This window comes from Hemiscyllium ocellatum, chromosome 28 (genome assembly GCF_020745735.1).
Source record: "Hemiscyllium ocellatum isolate sHemOce1 chromosome 28, sHemOce1.pat.X.cur, whole genome shotgun sequence".
In the NCBI taxonomy this organism is placed as follows: Eukaryota; Metazoa; Chordata; class Chondrichthyes; order Orectolobiformes; family Hemiscylliidae; genus Hemiscyllium; species Hemiscyllium ocellatum.
The window spans coordinates 21,460,293-21,485,305 of record NC_083428.1 but is presented as its reverse complement, the minus strand read 5'-3'; the positions used below and the strand labels follow the sequence as shown (position 1 = coordinate 21,485,305).

General features: G+C 39.6%; 1 protein-coding gene across 3 annotated transcripts in view; it reads right to left on the bottom strand.

Annotated features, from left to right (window-relative positions):
- Window positions 1-25,013, bottom strand: part of LOC132828874 (PDZ domain-containing protein GIPC3-like) — a 205,547-nt gene that overhangs the window by 83,423 nt on the left and 97,111 nt on the right. For all 3 annotated transcript variants that reach the window (XM_060846051.1, XM_060846053.1, XM_060846052.1), the window contains one exon: window positions 4,188-4,522. In XM_060846051.1, the coding sequence (XP_060702034.1) occupies window positions 4,188-4,499 (312 nt within the window). In that variant the 5' untranslated portion in view covers window positions 4,500-4,522. The remainder of the gene's footprint in view (window positions 1-4,187; window positions 4,523-25,013) is intronic.

The window sequence follows — 25,013 nt, the reverse complement described above, 5'->3', positions numbered from 1 at the left end:
TTTGTAAAAACCCTTTGGATTCTCCTTAATTCTATTTGCCAAAGCTAGCTCATGTCCCCTTTTTGCCCTCCTGACTTCCCTCTTAAGTATACTCCTACTGCCTTTATACTATTCTAAGGATTCACTTGATCTATCCTGTCTATACCTCACATATGCTTCCTTCTTTTTCTTAACCAAATCCTCAATTTCTTTAGGCATCCAGCATTCCCTATACCTACCAGCCTTCCCTTTCACCCTGACAGGAATATACTTTCTCTGGATTCTTGTTATCTCATTTCTGAAGGCTTCCCATTTTCCAGCCGTCCCTTTACCTGCAAACATCTGCTTTTGAATGTTCTTGCCTCATACCGTCAAAACTGGTCTTTCTCCAATTTAGAACTTCAACTTTTAGAGCTGGTCTATCCTTTTCCATCACTATTTTAAAATTAATAGAAATATGGTCGCTGGCCACAAAGTGCTCCCCCACTAGACACACCAGTCACCTACCCTGCCTTATTTCCCAAGAATAGGTCAAGTTTTGCATCTTCTCTAGTAGGTATATCCACATACTGAATCAGAAAATTGTCTTGTACGCACTTCACAAATTCCTCTCCATTCAAACCTTTAACACTACGGCAGTCCCAGTCTATGTTTGGAAAGTTAAAATCCCCTACTATAACCACCCTATTATTCTTACAGATGGCTGAGATCTCCTTACAAGTTTGTTTCTCAATTTCCCTCTGACTATTAGGGGGTCTATAATACAATACCAATAATCATAAACAAAAAAAATTGCTGAAGAAACTCAGCAAGACTGGCAGCATCAATGGAGAGAAAAATGGAGTTAGCATTTTGAGCCCAGTAATCCTGCTTGAGAAGTGACCCTTTGGTCTGCAGATGCTGTCGGGCCTGCTGAGTTTCTCCAGCAACTTCTGTTTTTGTGATGTTCTGGGGGGACCCAAGTTTGAATCCCACCTTAGATGGTGGAATTTGTGTTCAATAAAAATCCAGATTTGTCAATCTTCACAAAATGCCAGTTAGGTCATTAATGGACTTTAGTGAAGGAAATCTGTCATGATTCCAGTCTCACAGTAATGTGATTTGCTCTCAATTGTCCTCTGAAATAGCAGAGCACACCAAGCCATCCATTTCCAGAGCAAATAGGGATGAGCAATAAATGCTGCCTATATCAAATATATAAAATGAGAATGTAGTGATTGGCATGAGGACCAGGTGGGTCTCATTGGGGCTGGTAACCTGTGCAAATCGGGGAACCCTGGATGACAGATATAAACAGGGGTCTCAAGGATTCTCAAGGATTCTCCTCACTGACGGGACTGGCTCTGAGCTAGCTGGTCACAGCCCATGTCTCTGCATGTGTAAATAAAGGATGGCTTAGTGATGAGGCACTGGGGCCTGTGCAGTTATTTTAGAGAACAAAGTTGGAAAATAAATACAAGCAGTACACGTTTCATTTACTACAACACGGTTGACGAATTCGAGACATTGTTTCTAAAGCGCAAAGTTTTAAAGCATGTAGTGAGTATAATGTGATTCCAACCCCAACTATAAATGGTAATGCTATTCCACCATTTTCTTACAACACAGGATTGCACAAGAACAGAACTACCACCTTATAGCAGAACCAACAGTATTCAGGAGTGTGTGACTTATCAAAAAGAAGGAAACCATAGCCTTGTTAGTACGAGCTGGAATAAGTATAATAGCAAGAAATGTCCTTGGATCGGAAGCTGTAGAACCCATAATGATGAAGATAAGAAATAACAAGGGAAGATGATACTGGTGAGAGTAGTCCATATGCCCTATGCCAGTAGCTATACTGTATGCCAGAAGATAAATCAGGAGATAGTAAAGGAATGGGAAAAAGACAATAAATTATTCGTGGGTGACTTTAATCATCATGTAGATTGGGATAATCAAATTGGCAAAGTTCGGCAAAGAAGTGGGCAGCACGGTGGCACAGTGGTTAGCACTGCTGCCTCACAGCGCCAGGGACCTGGGTTCAATTCCCGCCTCAGGCAACTGACTGTGTGGAGTTTGCACATTCTCCCCGTGTCTGCGTGGGTTTCCTCCGGGTGCTCCGGTTTCCTCCCACAATCCAAAGATGTGCGAGTCAGGTGAATTGGCCATGCTAAATTGCCCGTAGTGTTAGGTAAGGGGTATATGTAGGGGTGTGGGTGGATTGCGCTTCGGCGGGTCGGTGTGGACTTGTTGGGCCGAAGGGCCTGTTTCCACACTGTAAGTAATCTAATCTAAAAAAGACGAAATTCATAGAGTATACTGTATTTGGGATAGTTCCCTACATCATTTATGGATTCAACCCGGGATCAAGCTATTTTGGATCCAGCATATGTAATGAGGCAAGTTTAATAAACAAACTCAGAGGAAAGCAGCTTTTAGGAAACAGTGATCCTAACATGATAGAATCTAGTATTCAGTGTGAGATGTAGGTCAGAAACAACTATGCAAAACTTAAATCAAGGCAATTATAAAGGAATGAATGCAGAGTTTGCTGGAGTGGACTGTGAAAGGAGCTTTGAGGAAAAGCAGCTGATAAACAGTGGCAGACATTTCGACTTCGACAAATATTTATCCCAATGAGGAAGAAGGATTCTAGGAAGAGGATAAACTAACCATGATTAATAAATTAAGGATAGTACCAAACTGAAAGAAGAAATCTTATGCTGTGGCTAAGATCAGTAGGGCCAAAGGATAGGGAAAGTTTTAAAAAACAAGATCAAGGAAGAAAAAGGGAGGAAATAAACTTTGGTCGTAAATTAGCCCCTAATATAAAAAAGAAAATTATGAGCCTCTTTAAATATATAGGAAGGAAGACAGAGGTCAAAGTGATCACAGGCTCCTTAAAGAATGATGTTGGGGAAGTAAAAATGGGGAATCAGGAATTAGCAGAGTAGTTTAATAAATACTTTCATCAGTTTTTATGGTAGAGGATACAAGTAACATTCCACAACTTCTAACTAATCAAGGGAAAAAAGGGGGGAGAGAACTAAATACAATAACCATCACGAGATTAAAAAGTATCAGGGAAACTGGGCTCTAAGTGTAATGGGTTGCATTCTAGGATATTATAAGAGGTAGCTATGGAGATTATGGATGCATTGCTAGTAATCTTCCAAGAATCCTTAGATCTGGAAAAGTTACAAAGTATTGGAGAACTGTCAATGCATCACCCTATTCAAAAAGAGAGGGAGATATACAACAAGTAGCTCCATTCTAGTTATGTTCATGTCTGTTATAAGGAAATAGTTAGAGTCTATTATGAGGAATATAATACTAATAAAGCAGGGTCAACATGGCTTTATGATGGAAATCACACTTGGCAAATTTATTTGAATGATTTGAGGAGGTAACAATAAAGATAGGTAATGGCACCAGTGCATATATATTTGGGTTTCCATAAGGTATTCAATAAGATACCATACATGAGGCAACATAAAATAAGAGGCCATGTTTTTGGGTGTAGTATATAAGCCTTAATAGAGGATTGGCTAACTAGTAGAAGACAGTTGGAATGGGGAGGGGGCCAAAAGTGATCACTGCTGGTGCCACAATTATTGACAATGTGACTTGGATGAGAAATGTGAATGCAATATAGCTAAGTTTACAGAGGACACCGAAACAGATGGGAAAGCAAATAGTACTAATGACACAATGAGCCTACAGAGGAACTCATCATGACACAAATTTCAGATTCAGAATAATAGTTTTGATACTATCATTTCCCCAAAATAAGAATCTGTAAGCCAATATACTCATACAGCATTTCGTTGTCACATTCTGAACACATAAATTAGTCTGTTTCTTTTTAATTATGGTAACTTCACCATATGGATAGAGGAATATCATATATTCAAGAATATTAGTCATACCTGCTAAGCAATAATTTGCCAAGGTAAAAAAATTGCAAATTTTTGTACACAAAATAGGTTTTAAAATCTATATGAAACATTCATAACATTTTGATTATGTAATGTTGGATACTTGGTGTAAGTTCAGAAATTTAACTAGCGTACAATTATACCACTCTCCAGAAAGAAACTCCTCACATGTTTTTATGTTGTATAGGTCTTGCATACATAAAAGAATTTCTTTTTAACTCAGGCAGTCAAAGTATTGAAGTAAAACGTTAATAAAGAATGACAGCTTACTCTCTAGGCTATACCCACCTCGGCTGGTGAGATCTCAAAGACCTCTGCGATTTTGGTGTACAGTTCCTTAACATTGGTAAAGCCTTCGATCCTGCCAGTCGGACTGCCATGAGCCAGCTGCGTGTGAAATATCAGCCTGGGCCTAACGCGTGGAGCAGGAGGGGGAGGAGGAGGTGCAGGAGCTGGAGGAAGCCCAGAGACAGCTGTACCCTGCTTTTGTCCTTGTACCATGGGACTCTTTGGATTTTCATCAGTAACCCCGTTCTCCATCGGTCTGTTCTCTTCTAATTTTGCTGCTTTTTTACATTTTCTCCTAGACCCACACAACATCTTGGTCTGGAAAGTAGTATTGTCTGCATTTGAATTAAAGATGACTTCGTCACACATTGGAAGCGTACGTGGGTAACATGAGAGCTCTAAGCACAAAACCTTATACTTATCTGTCTAAGTAATCTCATTACTGTAAAAACAGATGCTACAGTATCTCTTCATTAGAAAGTCAACCGCAGTGCTAATTGTCAAACAGTAAGCTTGAAGCATTTGAGTAAGCTTTGACAGAGAGTGCGACTTTATTTGGGTTCAGAAACAACACCTTCTTGCCAATGTATTGACATCAAAGACAACTTCTGTCGTATTTACCTCAGGAATTTTATTGTGATGCCTGAGGAAGTTAATTTACCAGACTGCCTCATGTGGCAGCATCCATGCTAGTACAGTGGAAGGTTATGCCAATATGATAAGGAACTGGGAGGCAAATGATTACTCAGAATTGGTTAATTTGTAATGGATTTATTTTAATGAAGAAAATACATGTTGCAGGAAATGCTTAGAACTTAGTCTTTCTCATTTAATCAATTCTGCTGCAAATGTGTTGCTGGTCAAAGCACAGCAGGTTAGGCAGCATCTCAGGAATAGAGAATTCGACGTTTCGAGCATAAGCCCTTCATCAGGAATAAGAGAGAGAGAGCCAAGCCGGCTAAGATAAAAGGTAGGGAGGAGGGACTAGGGGGAGGGGCGATGGAGGTGGGATAGGTGGAAGGAGGTCAAGGTGAGGGTGATAGGCCGGAGTGGGGTGGGGGCGGAGAGGTCAGGAAGAGGATTGCAGGTTAGGAGGGCGGTGCTGAGTTGAGGGAACCGACTGAGACAAGGTGGGGGGAGGGGAAATGAGGAAGCTGGAGAAATCTGAATTCATACCTTGTGGTTGGAGGGTTCCCAGGCGGAAGATGAGGCGCTCCTCCTCCAGCCGTCGTGTAGTTGTGTTCTGCCGGTGGAGGAGTCCAAGGACCTGCATGTCCTCGGTGGAGTGGGAGGGGGAGTTAAAGTGTTGAGCCACGGGGTGATTGGGTTGGTTGGTTCGGGCGGCCCAGAGGTGTTCTCTGAAGCGTTCCGCAAGTAAGCGGCCTGTCTCACCAATATAGAGGAGGCCACATCGGGTGCAGCGGATGCAATAGATGATGTGTGTGGAGGTACAGGTGAACTTGTGGCGGATATGGAAGGATCCCTTGGGGCCTTGGAGGGAAGTGAGTGTGGAGGTGTGGGCGCAAGTTTTACATTTCCTGCGGTTGCAGGGGAAGGTGCCGGGGGTGGAGGTTGGGTTGGTGGGGGGTGTGGATCTAATCAATTCCACATCTTCTCCTTAATTTTAAGAAAGTGATCTAATTCTTTTAAACATCTTGAGGTTAAGTTACTTGACATATTACTCAGTTAACTTTCTTTTTGCCACAACAAGGAGAAGGCTGCTTCTAAGCAAAACCCACATTCAAGCAGGTTTCAAGGGAGTGTGCAGTAGCTCATCCTCTGCAAAAGAAAACAGGCCCTCAGTTTTTTAATTCCAAAGCCTCACTGAAAATACTTGAGACCCACCTCACCCTGAATATAAGGGAGGAAATGGCCACCCAGTCAATATATAATCAGATGACCCACAAAAGACAAAGTTAAAAATCACACAACACCAGGTTATGGTCAACAGGTTTAATTGGAAGCACACTAGCTTTCAGAGCGTTGCTCCTTCATCAGGTAGTAGTGGAGGGCTCAATCCTAACACACAGAATTTATAGCAAAAGTTTACAGTGTGATGTAACTGAAATTATGCATTGAAAAATTGATTGTTTGTCAAGCCTTTCATCTGGTAGTTTCACTTCTATCATGGTATTCTTCTAACTTTGTAATTTGTGATTTTTAACTTTGTACACCCCAGTCCAACACCAGCATCTCCAAATCACAAAAGACAAGGTAAGTGTGAGTTAAGTCATTCCGGGAGATCCTTCCTGAAGTGAAGGATCAAAATCCAGGAAGGGAAGGCCTCAATATCTTGAAAGGATCATTCCTACTCCTCGTGGACTTAACAAGAACAGTGAATAAAGAAACTGAAACTGGGCAGAAAAGTGAGAGTTCCTTGCTCAGATAAGTGTTAGAATAGCTGCCAAGGCCGAGCAATGGATCACACTATTATCTGCAACAACTTTCACTGAATTCAGGTTGGTCATCCATCCAGACATTCAAATTAAAATCTGAGTGGAGCAGGCACTGGACAGTTCTATTTGCATTTCTCACATTTTTGCTGTACTTTTATGCCAATCATGTTTCTCCATTAGAAAATATTATAGACAAAACCATCTCAAAACAAGATCTGGAATGGGACAATTCCCTTACATATCCAAATAATGCAGTTAAAGAGTAAAAGTAATGAGGAACTTGAAGCAAATTCTTACTTATAACAAAATGAAGTTGCTATAGACTGATATTCCATTCACCTGTTGGATATCGAGGTACACTTTACTATTCTCTTTTCTCAAGATTGTGTTGTTATTGATTTGCTATTTTATATACATAAATTCAACAAGAAAACATCTGTCGGAATGTGCCATAGTCATTGAAACCCTTTAAGACCATTTTTTTCCAACTTAGAGACAAAATGGCAGCAAGGTAACACAATACCAAGATTGTTTTAATTGCTATCAGGTTATGGCTATAATATTACTGTAACAGGATATGATAATGTTAGGAAGTCGTACAGCAGTTATTCTCTGTGAATAATTTGCAAACTTTTATTAGATCCTGGGCTACATTTCTGCCCTGATATTAGATCATTACGTTCTTTGAAAAAGCCACAGTAATCATGAATGAAAATAGAATCTTTAGTTTTGCATTTCGATTCTTTCTTTTTAATTTCTGAGGAACTTACGGCATTGTGAAACACTGATGTAATTCAGTTTAACAATACCATTTGGTTCATGCCATTTAAACTAAATGACAATATTAATAATGTATGTAAAGATTTGTTTGCTTACTCTGGCACTCCTCCTGACTTCATCAAGCCTTTTTCTAAATTGTAACTGGGTCCTAAGGACATGCAATACCCCATTCACCGTCTCTACAACTTCCATGGATGTAATTTCCACATCCAAGGATTAGGAGCAGGAAGTGACCACGTTTCCCCCTTGTCTATGCTCTGCTATTCTGTCATGGTAACCTTTTTTAAAAATTGCTCATGGGATGTTGGTATCACCGACAGAGCCAGTGTTTATTGTCCATCCTTAAGTGTATATGCGAATACAGTGTTGAGTTGCCTTCTTGAACTTCAGTAGTACTTGGAGTGTGAATTACACCCACAATGCTGCTGGGAAAGGCCTGTTATGGACTGGACCAAATATCCTCAAAATATGTGAGGAAGAAAGCCTAGATCTTAACATTTCCTTATTTTAAAGGTAAGTGTAAGGCTCTGCATTCCAGATGTAATTCAGTTGGTTAAACTATTCAACTCAAAGCAAAACAAGTTATCTCTACACTACTGTTAAAATACAGACAAAACAAAAATAAAAGAATTGGCTCAACTACAATGTTATCGAAATGTTTAACAAAACAATGTGCATATTAACTATGCTAAATAACTGTTCCAACATAGTAACATCCAATAAACACACCATTGGCAAAGGCAAATTCAATAAAATCGCTTGTTTCACGTGTAATTGTAGCAGCAGGAAGAGAACGCCAGCCTTTAATTGTAACAGAGAGAGGAATAAGAGCTTTTACATCCAACTTCAAGTCCCGAGTATTCAGAAAGTTAAAACTAAATATCCTGGTTCTGTGTGAGTCTGACGCTACCCATTTGGGTGCTGCTTCTATTGTTGCAATTTTTTTTTAAATTCAAGGCCTCACAAATTGTTCACTGTATTAGCTTTAAGCAGACTGCTCAGCACTTCTGTCTCAACCTTTCTTCCTAAAAGACCAGGACGAAATACATCTCTAAAAGCCATAGAACCATCACAGGAGTTCCACAATTTTGATCCTGTAACAGAGAATGTGCAACAATATAGTTCCAAACGTCATTACTTGATCAGGCCTTCAATTTCATTTCTACCTACTTGCCATTACCTTTCACACCCTTGTTGATCAAAGAAATTGGTCTGATTCAGCCTTGAGCATATTCAATAATTCAGCCTCCACTACTATTTGAGACAAACAATTCCATAGACCAACAGCTGTCTTAGAGAGTAAAAAAAACTATTCTAATCTCAGTCTTAAATGGAAGCCTTATTCTTTTGTAAAATAATATTTTGAGATATATTTTACAGTGTGAGGTATGACAACATGACACATGTTAGCAAGCATGGGAGAAAACAGTTTATTTTGGATCCTCAGTTCCTACAGTTTTGCAGAATTGATGTTCTCTGCACCTTATATTATCGACAAATGACTAGAGATTGATTGAAATAATTAGTCAATATGCTCATTATCATTGTAGTGTGACTAGTGACTAAATACCATTCATTATTTAAAGGCACACATGGATATTCATTATTCTACAAATATATATTGAATATAAAACACGTTAACAGCAACCCGGGTTAGAAGAGTGTACACTAACTGCAGTGCTTGAAATTCAGTTTCTGTAGTTTAAGATAATTTGGAAATTAAATTTTCAAAGTAACACATTTTACATTTTTTGTTGGCATTTGGCAAAATAATAAAACATCAGAATTACAAAGTCCACACAACCAATGCAAAAGTCTTCCAAATTTGCGATATTGCAGCTCAAAAGGGATACGTTTTATGAATGTGAGATATACAGGAAAAGCGAGTTTGATTTCAAATTACGATAGTCAATACTGTAGCAATGACACCATAAAGAAGTTTCGCTCATAATCTCAATAAGTGTATTCATTGGATGCCATAGAAACCACGGCAACCAGAGCACAGGAAGCTTTTGCACCAACAGAAGATTCGTTCGGATGGTTGAAAACAGGCCTTATTTCATGGTTCGGAAAGAAATCGTCTTTATACACAGCAAGCAACATGGAAGATGCTGAATTATGTCAGGAGAACCACAAGGGATGAATGAAACTCTATGAAGAATTTAACTTCACAAGAACTGCTGCCAACAATTTAGCAAAAGACACTGAGAACAGTTACAATGTGGAGTATAAAGTTACAGCCACACACAGGAAACAAAGGGAATCTGAATAACTGCCCCAATTTGTACTCGCTTCCCCCACCCCAACCTCTATCCCCTTGATGATAACCCTGATAAGTGGTTTATTTATAGACAAGGAATTCTAGGGTTGCTGGATTTTCTTCTTGGAACTGAAGATTTTAAAACAAAAAGATGAACTTCAATAGTTCCTGCTCAACGCAACAAGAATTATTCACAATCAGCTTCAATTCTGAATTGTAATGTGCAAAAAAAAATCATCAATGTGAGAAAGCTCACTATAGTTTTCTTCTTTAAATAGAAATGGACATCGATTGAAGAAATTTCAAATGGAAAGCGATTATTGCAACATTCCTTCACAGCAGTGCAGCATGTCAACAAGGAAAGCAACAAGTCCGCGATACAGAACATTATACAATGACAATTCCTCCCAGACATATATGGTGTCTACCAAAGAGAAACCACAAGTGGATGTATCTTCTGCAATGAACAGTGCCACGAGGAAAAGGCAGCAATTTTTTAGTAATCCTAACCCTTGGAAAGGTAAAATGAACAGCCCTGAATCTCCCAAGCAGGGTAATAGAAGACCCTGCCACTCTGTACAGTATGCCAATCCTCAGCGAACTCTGTTAAACACTAAACAAAAACACAGAACACCAACCATCGACAATACTGTCAACGGCAACTTTGAGCAGGTGTCTGACGAGGACAACGTTTATGAGAATTTGGATACATATTGGCATCAGGCGTGCTTTCTGAGATGTATTGATAAAACAGTCACCTACACAACTCCATCTGAACTTTTTGTTAGTGAAGAGAGAAGAAAGTCACTGAGTAAAATCCAAATGCAGATGGCCGATTCTTCAAACCCACAGCCACCACCGCTCCCTGTAAAGTTTCGAAGGTATTGTGCTCAAGCAAATTCATGCCATATTTATGAAATATATATTTGTACTGAAACATATAACCTAGTGCTAGCTCTTAAATGCATGGCATGTCTCGATCTTTTCCTATGCCTGTTAGTTCTAGAATTAAATCTGCACTATGTTTTGCATGAATGCTATTAGTTATTCTAAGGTATGGAATGGTATGGAACTTTCATCATTCCCAATAGAGTTGAAATGTTCTAATAGAGGTTGTTTTGATTTAAGGGAAACATCTAGCAGTCTCAGTTCAGTGATAATCATTGTGTTCCTGAGTCAGAACCTATTGCTTGAGCACGTAAGATGATTCAGCATATTATTAAAAGCGTGTAATACTATTAGTGGTGTTATTGTTCTCAGTGGCAAATTTACTCAATAGAATGCTCATCCTGCCTTGCTTGAAGAAAAGGCTGAGAGGTTTTTTAGTTCTGGCCAACTAACATACTAAAACATTTAGTCATTTATTTAATTACAATGGGTGGAATCTTATTGGGAACTGAGCAACATGTGCCGTGGCAAGATTTGTGGCAGATTCAGATGAGAAGTCCAGAGAGATCTATTTCAATGTTTGGAGCATCTTGCTCCATCTTTTATGCTTTATCCAAGCGTCTTGACTTGTTAGGCATTAAAGAGTATCCAAATGAGGGGACCATTGCTTATCAAACATCTCCTTAGTGCCGCACCTTGACTTGTTAATACTCAAATGCCCATTTTACCAAACTCACCGAACAAACTAGACTCTGGGAATTCTCAACATAGAAATCAGAGTGGGGATCTGGCAATTTCAGCTCACAACTTACTTTAGAGAACCCCTCCTGATTAGATGCTGGGCATCAACATTTCAGGGAAGGCACTATGAGCACTAGCTACATGCATCCCATATCCACAGTCATTGGTAACCAACATGTTTCAGTCTTTAAGAACCTTCTTATTCTCCGATCCACTTATAGAACACTTCAGTACTTTAATGCTCTATCATTCTAATGTTGCTGAAAGGACACAACATGCTCAAGGACAGAAACTCTGGACCATGCTGTGGCTCAAAGCTATTCACTTTCTGTGTTAGCACTCACTCTAAGCTTATCCAAAAGTTTACGGCATCCTTTCCTTGCATAGCCTTGTCCTGCCTTTTGTACCTTGCTTCCTCAGCCAGAGTTAACCAGGCTTATAACTTGGTTATATTTCCATGCTGTTTAGCCCAGACACAAAGCTAGGAAGCACGTCATAGTCGACAGCAGACCTCAGGTATGTCAAGAGAGAAAGCTATTGTTTAGGGGGCCCTGGCCCAGTCATTCAAGCACAGTTACCAATACAAATCCAGGGATCTGGACATAACCAATGGGCCATCGGGTCAAGGATTGGCAGATGAAGTTTAATTTAGATAAATGTGAGGTGTTGCATTTTGATGATGCAAATCAGGGCAGGACTTACACACTTAATACTAGGTTCCCGGGAAGTGTTACTACACAAAGAGATCTTGGGTACACATTCATAGTTCCTTGAAAGTGGAGTCATGAGAAGATAGGATAGTGAAGCAGTCATTTGGTAAGCTTGCCTTTATCGGTCAGTGCAGTGAGTGTAGGAGTTGGGAGGTCATGTTGCAAATGAACAGGAAATAGGCCATTTTTGAAATACTGCATTTAATTCTGGTCTCTCTGCTAGAGGAAGGATGTTGTTAAACTTGAAATGGTGCAGAAAAATATTACAAGGAAGTTGCTGAGATTGGAGGGTTTGAGTTATAGGGAGAAACTGAATAGGCTGCGGCCTTTATCCCTGGAACGTTGGAGGCTGAGGGGTGACATTATAGAAGTTTATAAAATCATGGGGGACCAAGGTCTTTTATCCCAAGGTGAGGGAGTCCAAAACTAGAGGATATAGGTTTAGGTGAGAGGGGTGAGATTTACATAAACCTAAGGGGAACCTGTTCATGCAGAAATGAGCTACAGTGGAAGTGGTGGAGACTGGTATAATTACAACATTTAAAAGTCATTTGGAGGGGTTCATGAATAGGAAGAGTTTAGAGGGATATGGCAAAATGCTGGCAAATGGGACCAGATTAATTTAGGGTAGCTGGTCAGCATGGATGAGTTGGGCTGAACGGTCTGTTTCTGTGCTGTATTTTCTATGACTCTAATCAGTCAGGACCTGCTCAGGGTGATCAGATGTTAGACAGTACATCACCTATCTTTAAACTTTCTGCCATAGTGTAAGCTCTTCTGCTCCTGGAATGAGAGCTGGGTAGGTATTATGGGGAATTAAAGTGTTTGTCACAGTTGATACTTTTGGTGCAGTTGGAGAGGTGTCCTAAGCAAGTGAGTAGGCAGCGCACAGGGAATTCAGGGTTAATTATGTTGGGAATAGGGTCGGATGACTACGGGTCAGAAAAGATATTACAGGCAATAGTGAGCAGGATAATGCATGAGCCTTGGTGGGAGGTGAGTACAGGAGTGGAGATAGAGTGTGTCTGAGGTATCAGAGAGACAGTGATGGTACTTACATGGGTAGAATTGGGATGGGGGATGCATGATATTGACCTTCTCCATTCAAATGTTCTGAAATTCAACAGGCAGCTCAGACTGCACTGACCCAGATGGGAACCTCAGACCAGGCTGGTATATGCAGACATCCATGGTCCGTGCACAGCAATGACTTCTGGCTCAAATGTCAATGCCACGATTGGCATACTGATGTTGATCACCGTTTGTGGAAATCTTGGAGTGTCTGTAAAGTTTACATTGATGCCATCTGCGCACCTTCCCATCCAGCAGGACATCCAGGTCCCTACGCTCATTGTAGGGTACCAACTTTCCCTTAAATGCCTTATCCTGGAAAAATGCAGGGCAGCTAAGGACTAGATTTTACCCCTCTCACCATAAACCTATGCCGTCTAGTTTTAGACACCCTCAACCTGGGGAAAAGACCTTGGCTATTCATCTTCTTCATGCCCCTCATGATTTTATAAATCTTTATAAATACACCCCTCAGCCTCTGTTGCTTGTCCAGATGTGCAATGGCCTTTTAAATATGGTATACATACTAGGGACACTTGGGTACCCCAGGACTAATGAGTTGTTCTGGGAATGATGTGTTGTAAGATAGGCTAGAACCAGATGAGAAAATGTTTGCAAATGCTTGAGGCCTTGTGGCAAAAAACCCTCAACACATCTGCTAATTAGTCAAAAAAAAATTTAAGATTCATCTCAGTTTCCTAACTTAGGTTTGTGGCATTTTGAGGCTTTGAATAGTGCTATATTAATGCAAATTTCTTCTTTTTAACCTTTCTTTAAGAACATAAACTCTTAGAGAAAGTATAGACCATATGGCACTTCAAGCATTTCAATTAGGTCATGGCTGATCTGAACTTGCTCTCAATACCACTTTTCCATCTGTTCCCTGTAACCGTTAGCTCCCCCAGTAGTTCTAAACTCCAAATAGTACAGGCAAAACCTGTTAGGCTATTTCTCATAAGATAACGCTCTCATTCCAAGAATCAACTTTGTACATCTGCCCTGAACAGCCTCCAACCCAAAAATATCCCTCTTTAAATATGGAGACTAAAAGGTGTCACACCAAACCCCAATACAATTATTACAAAATTTCCCCACTTTTACAGTCTATCCTATTGCAATGAAGACCAATATTCCATTTGCCTTCCCAATTACTAGCATGGCACCTTTTTTATATTTCATTTATAAGGACACCCCGGTCCCTCTGTAGTGCTGCATTCTGGTGTCTCTTTCTGTTTAAATAATATTTTGTCTTTCTGTTCTTCCTACCAAAGTGGATAACCTCACATTATTTCATACTGCACTTCACCTGCAAATATTTCTGCATACTCATTGAACGTAAGTTTATCCTTTTCTGACTCTTAGGGGCAGATTTTCACAGTCAGCAAAACGCCACCGGCCTTTTCAAATGGCCTAACTGCAATAATGTCCATTTCCCTTAATTAATTCAATTTGTACTCCTCGGAGGAAGTGTGGGGAGGGGGTCAAAATTTGATGGAGTAGATGTAAACACTCTTGAAGGGTGGGTAGGTCTATTTAGATGTCATGATCTTAGCTTCTTGAAATGCCCTTCTCTGTACAATTAGGAAAAACACACGTTTAAGCTGTCAGTGCGTGTTAATAAAAAGATACCATGCTGGACTGCTTTGGTTTGCAGGCTAACTGTTGAAGGTTAGAAAATAAATTACTGTTTGGTCATGCAGCTTCAGTAGAGTTCATTGTTGGCATTTCCAAAGGACTATTATTATGTCAAATGAATACTCTGTTGAGTTTCAAAAGATACAAATATCACATCAGGGTGTTCTAAGTTTGCGATTTTTTGAAACCATTGAAAGATTAGTTGACTTTAATGTGAGATCTGAATAGAAGTTTCTTTATTTTTACAAGAGATTAAATATTTAGGGACATTTAAAATCTTTGAATGGAATTTATGAATGGAAGATTTCTTGTAATGATTGTGCATGAGTGAAAGGTCAATTAGATTATTAAAAGGTTTTTGATTCATCTCCACATGGTCCCTGCCAATAGTGGATATTGAGTGAGTGGATAGAGGGGTAGCATGATGTATAAGGGGACATGAGAATTATGAAGGATATGGAGAATATAAAGGGACATTAGGAGATAGGTGGGGGAACTAGTTGGCATGGAGGAAGATAGTATTGAAAGGGTGTGAGAGATCAAGACTGGGGACCAAACAACTTTAATATAACAGATCAGCTCACATTGGTACTTACATAGCCCCACAGTTGCCTATGATTGACTTCCAGGATAAGTAGGCACAATACAATCCATCCCCCACCTCCACAAAACAATTGTTAAGTTTAACAGAGCCTTTTAAACCAATTCATTGTGCCATGTTAGGATGAGCTATCCATCTTAGTAATGAAAACCTGACCATTTGTGATCTATTCATACCTGACTTCCTCACCTATCTTTGTATCATCAGCAAATTTGACCACGAAACCTGAGCTCCTTCATACAATTATAATATAGATTATAAATATTTGAAGCTGCAGCACTGATTTCTGTGGCACATGGTTCTCCAATCTAGAACGATCTACTTATTTTAACTTTCTGTTTTGTTAGTTCTATCCATTCTAATATATGACACTCAGCACCGTGTGTTCTTATTATCATATATCACATTTTATGGAACATCTTGCCAAATATTTTTGGAACTCCAAACACAGTTCCCCTTTATCCACCCTTCTTGTTACATCTTCAAAGAACTCCAATAAACTATTTTAAAATAATTTTAATTCATAAAACCATGTTGACTCTGCTTGGTTAGATAATGATATTCCAAACTTCCTACTATGCTTACTTAATAGTGGATTCCAGCATTTTTTCCCAATGGCAGATATTAGGCTAATTGGGCTATAATCCCTTTTCATCAAGTGTGTCTTTTCTTGAATAGGTGCATTACTTTGTCGGTTTTCCAACATGCTGCAATCTTTCTGGAAACATGAGAATTTTGTTAGATTACAATCAATGCTCTAAGGCCATATGCTGCAGTTCATTGGGACTTGTCAGTCTCTTGTACCATTAGTTTGCTGGGAACATTTTTCTAATTATAATGATTGCTTTATCATAGAACCTTTACAATGTGGAAGGAGGCAATTCAGCCCACTGAGTCCACACTGATCCTCCAAAAAACATTCAACCTAGAGACCCACCCTCCTACTTTATCCCTGTAACCCTGCATTTCCCATAGCTAATCTACATACATCCCAGGACACTATGGGCAATTTAGCATGGCCAAATCACCTAACCTGCACAGCTTTGGATTATGAAGGAAACCAGAGCACCCGGAGAAAACCCACCCAGACACAGGGAAAATGCACAAACTCCACACAGACAGTTGCCCGAGGCTGGAATTGAATCCGTGTCCCTGGCGCAGTGAGACAGCAATGCTAACCACTGAGGCACTATGCTGCCCCTGATTTTCTGCTATTATTGAGATGCTTTTGGGACAATATATAAAAGGTAAAAAGTGGCAGAGATTTAAGGGGATATTTCATAATTTTTCGCAAAGGTATGTTCCACTGAGAAAGACACGTTAAGAAGGATGAGCCTAAGGAAGTTAGTCCTCAACTACTGTAATGTCAGTTATAAAATATTTCATCAAACTCTCTGCCATCTCCTTCCTTTTTGGTGTTCATTTCCATGTCTCAAACTTTAAAGTACCAACATGTAGCTTTTTTTCTTTTTACATACTTGCATATACCGTTAACCTTTTTGTACTTGTTGCTAGTTTAATTTCATCTATTTTCTTTCTCTTTATTAATTGTTTTAGTAATCCTTTGTAGGTTTCTAAGATCACACCAATTTTCCAGCCTACCACTCAACTTTGCATTAATGTTTGTCTTTTATTTCAGTTTGATACACAGAACATAGAACATAGAACACAGAACAATACATGTAGAACAGGCTCTTCAGCTCTCAATTTTGTGCCGACCTGTGAACTAATCTAAGCCCATCCCCTTACACTATCCCATCATCATCCATGTGCTTATCCAATGACTGTTTAAGTGCCCCTAATGTGGCTGAGATAACTACATTGGCAGGCAGGGCATTCCTTACCACTCTCTGAGTGAAGAAGCTGCCTCTAACATCTGCTTTAAATCTATCACCCCTCAAATTGAAGCTATGCCCCCTCGTACAAGCAGATGCCATCATCCTAGGAAAAAGACTCTCACTGACCACTCTATCTAATCCTCTGATCATCTTGTATGTCTCTATTAAATTGCCTCTTAGCCTTCTTCTCTCCAATGAGAACAGACGTAAGTCCCTCAGCCTTTCCTCATAAGACCTTCCCTCCAGACCATGCAACATCCTGATAAATCTCCTCTGCACTTTTTTCAATGCTTCCACATCCTTCCTGTAATGGGGTAACCAGAACTGCGCACAATTCTCCAAGTGTGGCCACACTAGTGTTTTGTATAGTTGTAGCATGACATTACAGCTCCAGAATGCAATCCCTCTTCCAATAAAATCTAACACACCGTTTGCCTTCTTAACAGCACTATCGACCTGGGTGGCAATTTTCAGGGACCTATGTACATGGATACAAAGATCCCTCTGCACACCCACACTACCAAGAATCTTTCCATTGACCCAGTATTCTGCCTTCCTGTTCTTCTTCCCAAAGTGAATCACCTCCATTTATCTGTATTGAACTCAATTTGCCACCTTTCAGCCCAGTTCTGCAGTTTATCCAAGTCTCCCTGCAACCTGCAATATTCTTCTACACTGTCCACCACGCCACCAACTTTAGTATCATCTGCAAACTTACTCACCCATCCACTTATGCCTGCATCCAAGTTGTTTATAAAAATGACAAACAGCAATGCTCCCAAAACAGATCCTTGTGGCACACCACTAGTAACTGGACGCCAGGCTGAATATTTTCCATCAACTACCACTTGTTGCCTTCTTACAGAAAACCAGTTTCTAATTCAAACTGCTAAATCACCTTCAATCCCATGCCTCCCCATTTTTTCCAATAGCCTTCCATCAATAATATCCTCCATTAGCCACAATTTTGTAAATCATTCTCATGAAGATTTTCTGATTCAATTGAACTTATCATTCATTGTTAAAAATTTTGAAATATCTCTTTAACTATCTGTGACTATGTTCATTTAAGTCTATTTTCCCTGTCCATTTTAGACAACTCCACCTTAATACCTCTGTAACTGTCTTTAGTTAGGTTCTAAACACAAGTTTCTTATGCTCAAACTGTACATGAAATTCTATCACATTATGATCATTCTTCTCTGGAGGATCATTTACTGTGAGATCATTAATAAGTCCTGTCTCATTTCATAGTACTAGATCTAAAACAACCCACTTGCTTGTTAGTTCCACAACATATTATTTCAAGAAATTATCCCAAATGCACATTATGAATTCATCCTGCTAACAACACTTGCCATTTGATTTGTTCAGTCCACATAAAGTCAGCTACAATTCTTGCAGTATCTTGCTTACCATCCCTCATCATCTCAAAAAGTATGGCGCTGGAAAAGCACAGCCAATCAGGCAGCATCTGAGGAGCAGGAGAGTCGATGTTTCGAGCATGAGCTCTTCAGGAATTCTTGATGAAGAACTCATGCTCGAAATGTTGACTCTCCTGCTCCTCAGATGCTGCCTGATTGGCTGTGCTTTTCCAGCACTTTTCAACTCTGATTTCCAGCATTGGCAATCCTCACTATCGACTATCATCTCTTGATTTATGCTTTACTATTGTTAAATGGAAAATCGATTGTGACTTCTTAGAAAATGATTTATTTCCCTTGCGATGTCTTATATCTACCCAAATTAATTCTATATCTCAATTTTCCAGGTCAAGATCATTTCTCAATACTGCATTGATCTCATAGTTTATTGAAAGAGCTATTCCACCTTCTTTCTCTTTATCTTTCTAAAATGTCAAGTAGATTGAATATCCAGTTCCTAATCCTAGTCTCTTTCAGACTACATCTCTATGATGTCTGGCAGTATGTACTATTTTAAATCTTTCTTCATGCCATGATGCAGATTGTTCCAAATGCTACTTGCATTTAGATAAAGAGACTTTAATTTCATCATTTTGCTGTTTTTTTAACCAACAACCCTATTTGTTGGTACAATGTTATGTTTCTTTGTCCCTTCCTGTTATACCCTACCGATCATGACGAACATCACTATCCTGCTTGATCCTTCTCATTAACTTTCTAAATTTCCCTTCACCTGAACCATCTTTCATTTTGACTACATGTTTTTAAAGTCCTCATGACAGCTACTATTGTTCAATTCACCAGCACACTGATCTCAGTGTGGTTCAAGTGAAGACCATCACAATGATACATCTCCATCTTTTCCTGTAAGAGGGCTAGTGACCATAAGTTGCAATCTATTCCTCCCACACTAATCTCTGAGTAAAGCATTAATACCTGATGAAGGAGCAGCACTCCAAAAGCTAGTGTTTTCAAATAAACCAGTTGGACTAAAACCTGATGGTGTGTGATTTTTGACTTTGACCAACCCAGTCCAACACCAGCATCTCCACACCTTCACTAAGCTAAGCAGAGAGATAACAGTGCAGTTTAGGCTGGCAAAGAAATAAGGCTGTGTGGCACCTGCATGTATAAGAAGGTGAGCCAATGAAAATGGATAACACCAACGTGCAAATGAAGCAAAGGTAGGACCATACTGAAGGTGACTGTGAGAAGCAAAGGAGGCCACAGGAATGGAATGATGCAGGGCACAAATCTATTTAAAATAAATTGATGAAGTTCATTACGTATAGTAAACCAGGTTATATCTATACGAATATGTTAAATGTTTGTGTGGTATTGTTGCAGTTTAAGAACTTATAATCACTTGTCTTATTGTCTGAGCATTGACAATTTAATTGTATATTACAGTTTCTATTTTCCATTAATGTTGTGAAATCTTTCCTTATCACAATATTTTGAGCACCAGAAAGTTGCACATCTTTATATTGTGGCAGGAAGTTTATTTTAACCTGATGTTAACAGCATATAGAAGGTTTTCAGTGGAAAATTAAACTTGTGGCCCCTGCACATAACAGGAAATGATAGTTTTACTGAAAAATGATGTGCTGTCTTTTTAGAGATCGTAATACCACAACATACCTCACACTGTCACTAGTTGCTAAACTAGCCAACAGTGCCAATCATTGATCAATGCTGATCAACACTCTGTTGTTAAAGGATTGCTTGTTACCATTTTAATGAAAAAACTGGCAGCTGGCACCACTGAATGATGCATTCTCATGTACAGGACAACTTTTTTTAAGACCTCTCAAATTCTACCATGATTATTTTTTTCCCCCCACATCAAATATACTCTTTTTCATTTTTAGGTGTTAGGTTTTTATCATTCTTGATCTGAGTCCATTTAAAAGATTTCCCGGTTACTGTAGCATGTTTCTGGATGCCAGCAAGTGAAGCCTTTGAAGAAACCAAATAGAGACTTGCTGTAGAGAAATTCAAATTCACAAGTCTTAAATATAACAGTATTCTGTTAATTGTCAGCCAACAAACATGATTAATTTATTCTTATCAGCAATATAACAGTACCAGGGACCGAAGCAATTCAGAAAATGCATTAAATAACAAAGTTAAAATAATACAAACCTCTTCAGGATCTCCATGTCAGGGTGAATATAAGAAAATATCAGACCTAATGTGAAAGTAGTCGTTAAGACAACAAAAATGTGAATGGGATGGGCAAATGTACTTGAGATAGCTATACAATCCTTCTTTTGATTAGTCAAAGCTTAACCAGAATTCAAAATACATTCAGTGCAGAGGAGTGCTTAGGAACCTCTCTGTAACTGAGCCCATAACCCTTGTTACATATCATAATGCAATCAGGGAAGGCAATGGCCTAGTGGTATTAGGCCACTGAACTCTTAACTCAGAGAACCAAGTAAGGTTCTGGGGACCCATGTTTGAATCTGTCACGGCAAATGGCAAAATTTGAATTCAATAAATATCTGGAATCATGAGTCTGTGATGACCAGGAATCCATTGTCGATTGTTGGGAAAAACCCATCTGGTTCACTAATGTCCTTTAGGGAAGGAAACTGCTGTCCTTACCTGCTCTGGACAACATGTGACACCAGACCCACAGTAATATGATTGACTCTTGACTGCCTGCTGGGATGGGCAATAAATGCTGGTTATCCAGCAACGCCCACATCCTATGAAAGATAAAAAAAATCTACGTACCATTAGTCATGGCAGTAAACTCATGTAATGAAGACAATAACTATGTGTAATGGCATCAGCTTTCTCCAGTCAGCCTTGCTGACCAGCTTAAGGAAGTGATGTTCCTTGCTAACATACAAGCAACTAGCTATGAAAACGGTCTTCTAACATTCCATCATTTTTAAGCTAGTCTCTTGCGTGGAGTATACATCCAGGTGCATTAGTAGTACTGAGATCCAAGCTGTTCGATAGCTTCTGTCTGAGTAAATATCCTGCTAGTTAAAATTTGAAACTTGACCCTTAAACAAGCCTGTTTAAAGAAAAGGTCACAAGTACGTGAAGAAACAATTCACAGGTAACCTGTTGGGTGCTCACCACGCAGCAAAACCAATAGTTGTGGTCATGAACTGACCACAAAATCAGAGAGGTCAAACATAAACCAAAGTGACCGCAGGTCCCATTATCTTTCAGTACCCTCTACTGTCATTTAATGGCTGTGGTCGCACATCTGCATCAAGGAGGCTGAAATTTGCTCCTTAAAATTATAGGAAAATGTATAAGTGTGAATGAATCTCATGAACTGGAATCACTTACATTGTCAAAATTGCAATGAAAAATCAGAATGATTTTCTTTGCTGGTTTTGAATAAACAAATTGTGGTTGTGCTCTTTGAAATTTTTACTTTTGATTATGGATCCGTGTGTACAGCTCTGTAAAATGATTCATACAAAAACAACTATCCTCAGCTACCTGCCGATCCACGGAATCTCCCAACTTTGGTTATAAGCTAACCAACTGCCAAAAACAGTTGAGATTTTATGAGCCAATATAGTGTCTTCATACAGATAAATAAAGATATCCTTTTCCAAATGGATGAAGGATTTTGCAAAGATTTGTGGGTAGAACTTCCTCAAAGTGGATTCACTCAATGAAATTCAATGACTTTTGGACTGTACCAAAGATGTTGATGGTATGGTGGCTCAGTGGTTAGCACTGCTGTCTCACAGTGCCAGGAGCATGGGTTCAGTTCCAGCCTTGGATGACTGTGTGGAGTTTGCACATTCTCCCCCATCTATGTGGGTACCCTCTGGGTGCTCCAGTTTCCTCCGTCCAGTTCAAAGATGTACAGGTTAGGTGAATTGGCTATGCTAAATTGCCCATAGTGTTCAGGGATGTGTAGGTTAGGTGCATTAGTCAGAGGAAATGTAGAGTAATAGGGTAGCGGAATGGGTTTGGGTGGGTTACTCTTAGGAAGGTCGGTGTGAACTTGTTGGGCCAAATGGTTTGTTTCCACATTGCAGGGATTCTATATCTGATATAACATCATTCATACCAATGTTTCCTGCAAGAATTGACCCTACATGATCAGATTCTCTTCATTTCTTTATTCATTTTTTTGTACTTTAATGATACAATCAATAAAACTTTCAGCAAAGCCTTTGGCAAGGTCCAAACATGAGAATTTTATCAGGAAGGTAAATACACATGGGATACAGAGGAATTTGATAAAATGGATTCCAAATTGATTCAGTTGTAGGAGTCAGTGGGTAAGACAGTAAGCTGCTTTAGTGACTTAAAGCCAATGGACCACATGGATCTGTGCTGGATCCCCTATTCTTCATCATTTATCTCAATTACATTGATGACTATGCAGGGGATTGGATTGTTAAGTTTGCTGATGACACACAGAGTGGTCAGGTGGTTAGCAGTAAGGTCGAACGTCTTGAACTGCAGGAAATTATAAATGGAATGGTCAAATGGGTAGTTAAATGGCAGGTGGAATTTAACCTTGAGAAGTGTGAGGTGAAACACTTTGGAAGGAGTAATTTGACAAGCAAGTATTCAGTGTAAGACATGAATCAAAGGGACTTTGGAGCATGTGTGCATAGATCTCTGAAAGTGGAATGGCATGTTAGTCAGGTGGTGAAAAAGGCACATGGCAACCTACCTTTATCATAGATTACAAAAGTAGGCAAGTCATGTTGGAATTGTATAGAACTTTGGTGAGACCACAGCTGGAAGACTGTGTACAGTTCTGGTCACCACATTGCAGGAAGGATGTGATTGCACTGGAAAGGATGCAGAGAAGGTTCACCAGGATGCTGTCTGAGATCGAAAATTTTAAGTTACAGTTGGAGAGGCTTGAATTGTTTCCTTTGGAGCAGAGAAGATTAAGGCTGATGAGATTGAGGTGTACAAGATTATGAGGGGCATGGAGTAAGTGGGTAAGGTGCAGCTGTTAATCTTTGTTGAATGGTCAGTCACAAGGGGACACAGGTTCAAGCTGAGGGGCAGGAGGCTTATGGAGGGGGCGGGGGGGTGAGGGGGTGATGTGAAGAAAAACCTTCTTATCCAGAGAATGGTGACAGTCTGGGAAGTGCTATCTGGGAGAGTGGTCGAGGCAATTTGCCTCACATCCTTTAAAAAATACCTGGATGAGCACTGAGCATGTCATAACATTCAAGGCTATAGGTCCAGTGCTAATAAATGGGATTAGATAGAAAGTCAAGTGCTTCTCACAGGTCGATGCAGACTCGATGGGCCGAACGGCCTCTTCTGCATTGTATAAGTCTTTGATACTATGATCCTTTGTAGTTAAATGAACCCTGCATTTGTCATTAAAACCACTGTGTGAATCAAGGGTGAACTAACTTAGCTAATTAGAGTTCTGATATTTTGATTTATAATGAGGATCTCTACTTCTGACTTCTTTTCCTTTGCTAATCTTTTTGTTTTAAACTTGGACCTGAAATATTAGCTTAGCTGTGTTGTTGAGTAAATAATTCTGAACTGAAAATGTGTTGCTGGAAAAGCGCAGCAGGTCAGGCAGCATCCAAGGAACAGGAGATTCGATGTTTCGGGCATAAGCCCTTCTTCAGGAATGAGGAAAGTGTGTCTAGCAAGCTAAGATAAAAGGTAGGGAGGAGGGACTTGGGGGGACTTCCTGAAGAAGGGCTTATGCCCGGAACGTCGAATCTCCTGTTCCTTGGATGCTGCCTGACCTGCTGCACTTTTCCAGCAACACATTTTCAGCTCTGATCTCCAGCATCTGCAGATCTCACTTCCTCCTCTAAATAATTCTGAATGTTGTTAACTCACTGTTAGAAGTCTTTACTGTGTTCTTCAGCTATTTCTCCGGGTTAAAAAGAAACTCCTTTGTTTCTCCCCTTAAGGGACCAGATCTGTACTGGACGTACCTTAATTTTGTGGATTCCTGATTTAGATTTCTCCAATTAGTTGCTAATGGGTTTTTACTGATCTCCTTATTTTCTTAAAGACGTTTTCTCCCTATTATTGACTGTAAAAGGCTTTTTGAAACTTCGATAACAAAACGAAGAACTGTGGGTACTGAAACATAAACAGAAATTGTTGGTGAAACTCAACTGGTCTGGCAGCATCTGTGGGAAGGCAGCTAAGATAACATTTCAAAGCTGGTGACTCTTCATCAATTGTTCTGGGAGAACAGCAATAAGGAGAAAAGTGAGAAAATACAGGGTCTTGATTCTGAGAAAAATTTGCAATTTTCCCCTCAAACTTTAGTTAGCAACTTCAGAATTTCATCCTCTTAAATGCATTTGTATCTCACTAAAGCCTTATATGTCACTTTAATTCCATTCTTTCCGACAGGTGCATCTGAGCAGGTAAGTAGTAGCTGCTGTTTGCTGGATGTTTGTCCTGGTTATCATGCAACTGTATCTTCACAACAATGTCCCCGCATTCTTCATGGCCACAAACCTCCTCAACCCTTCGTCCACACAAGT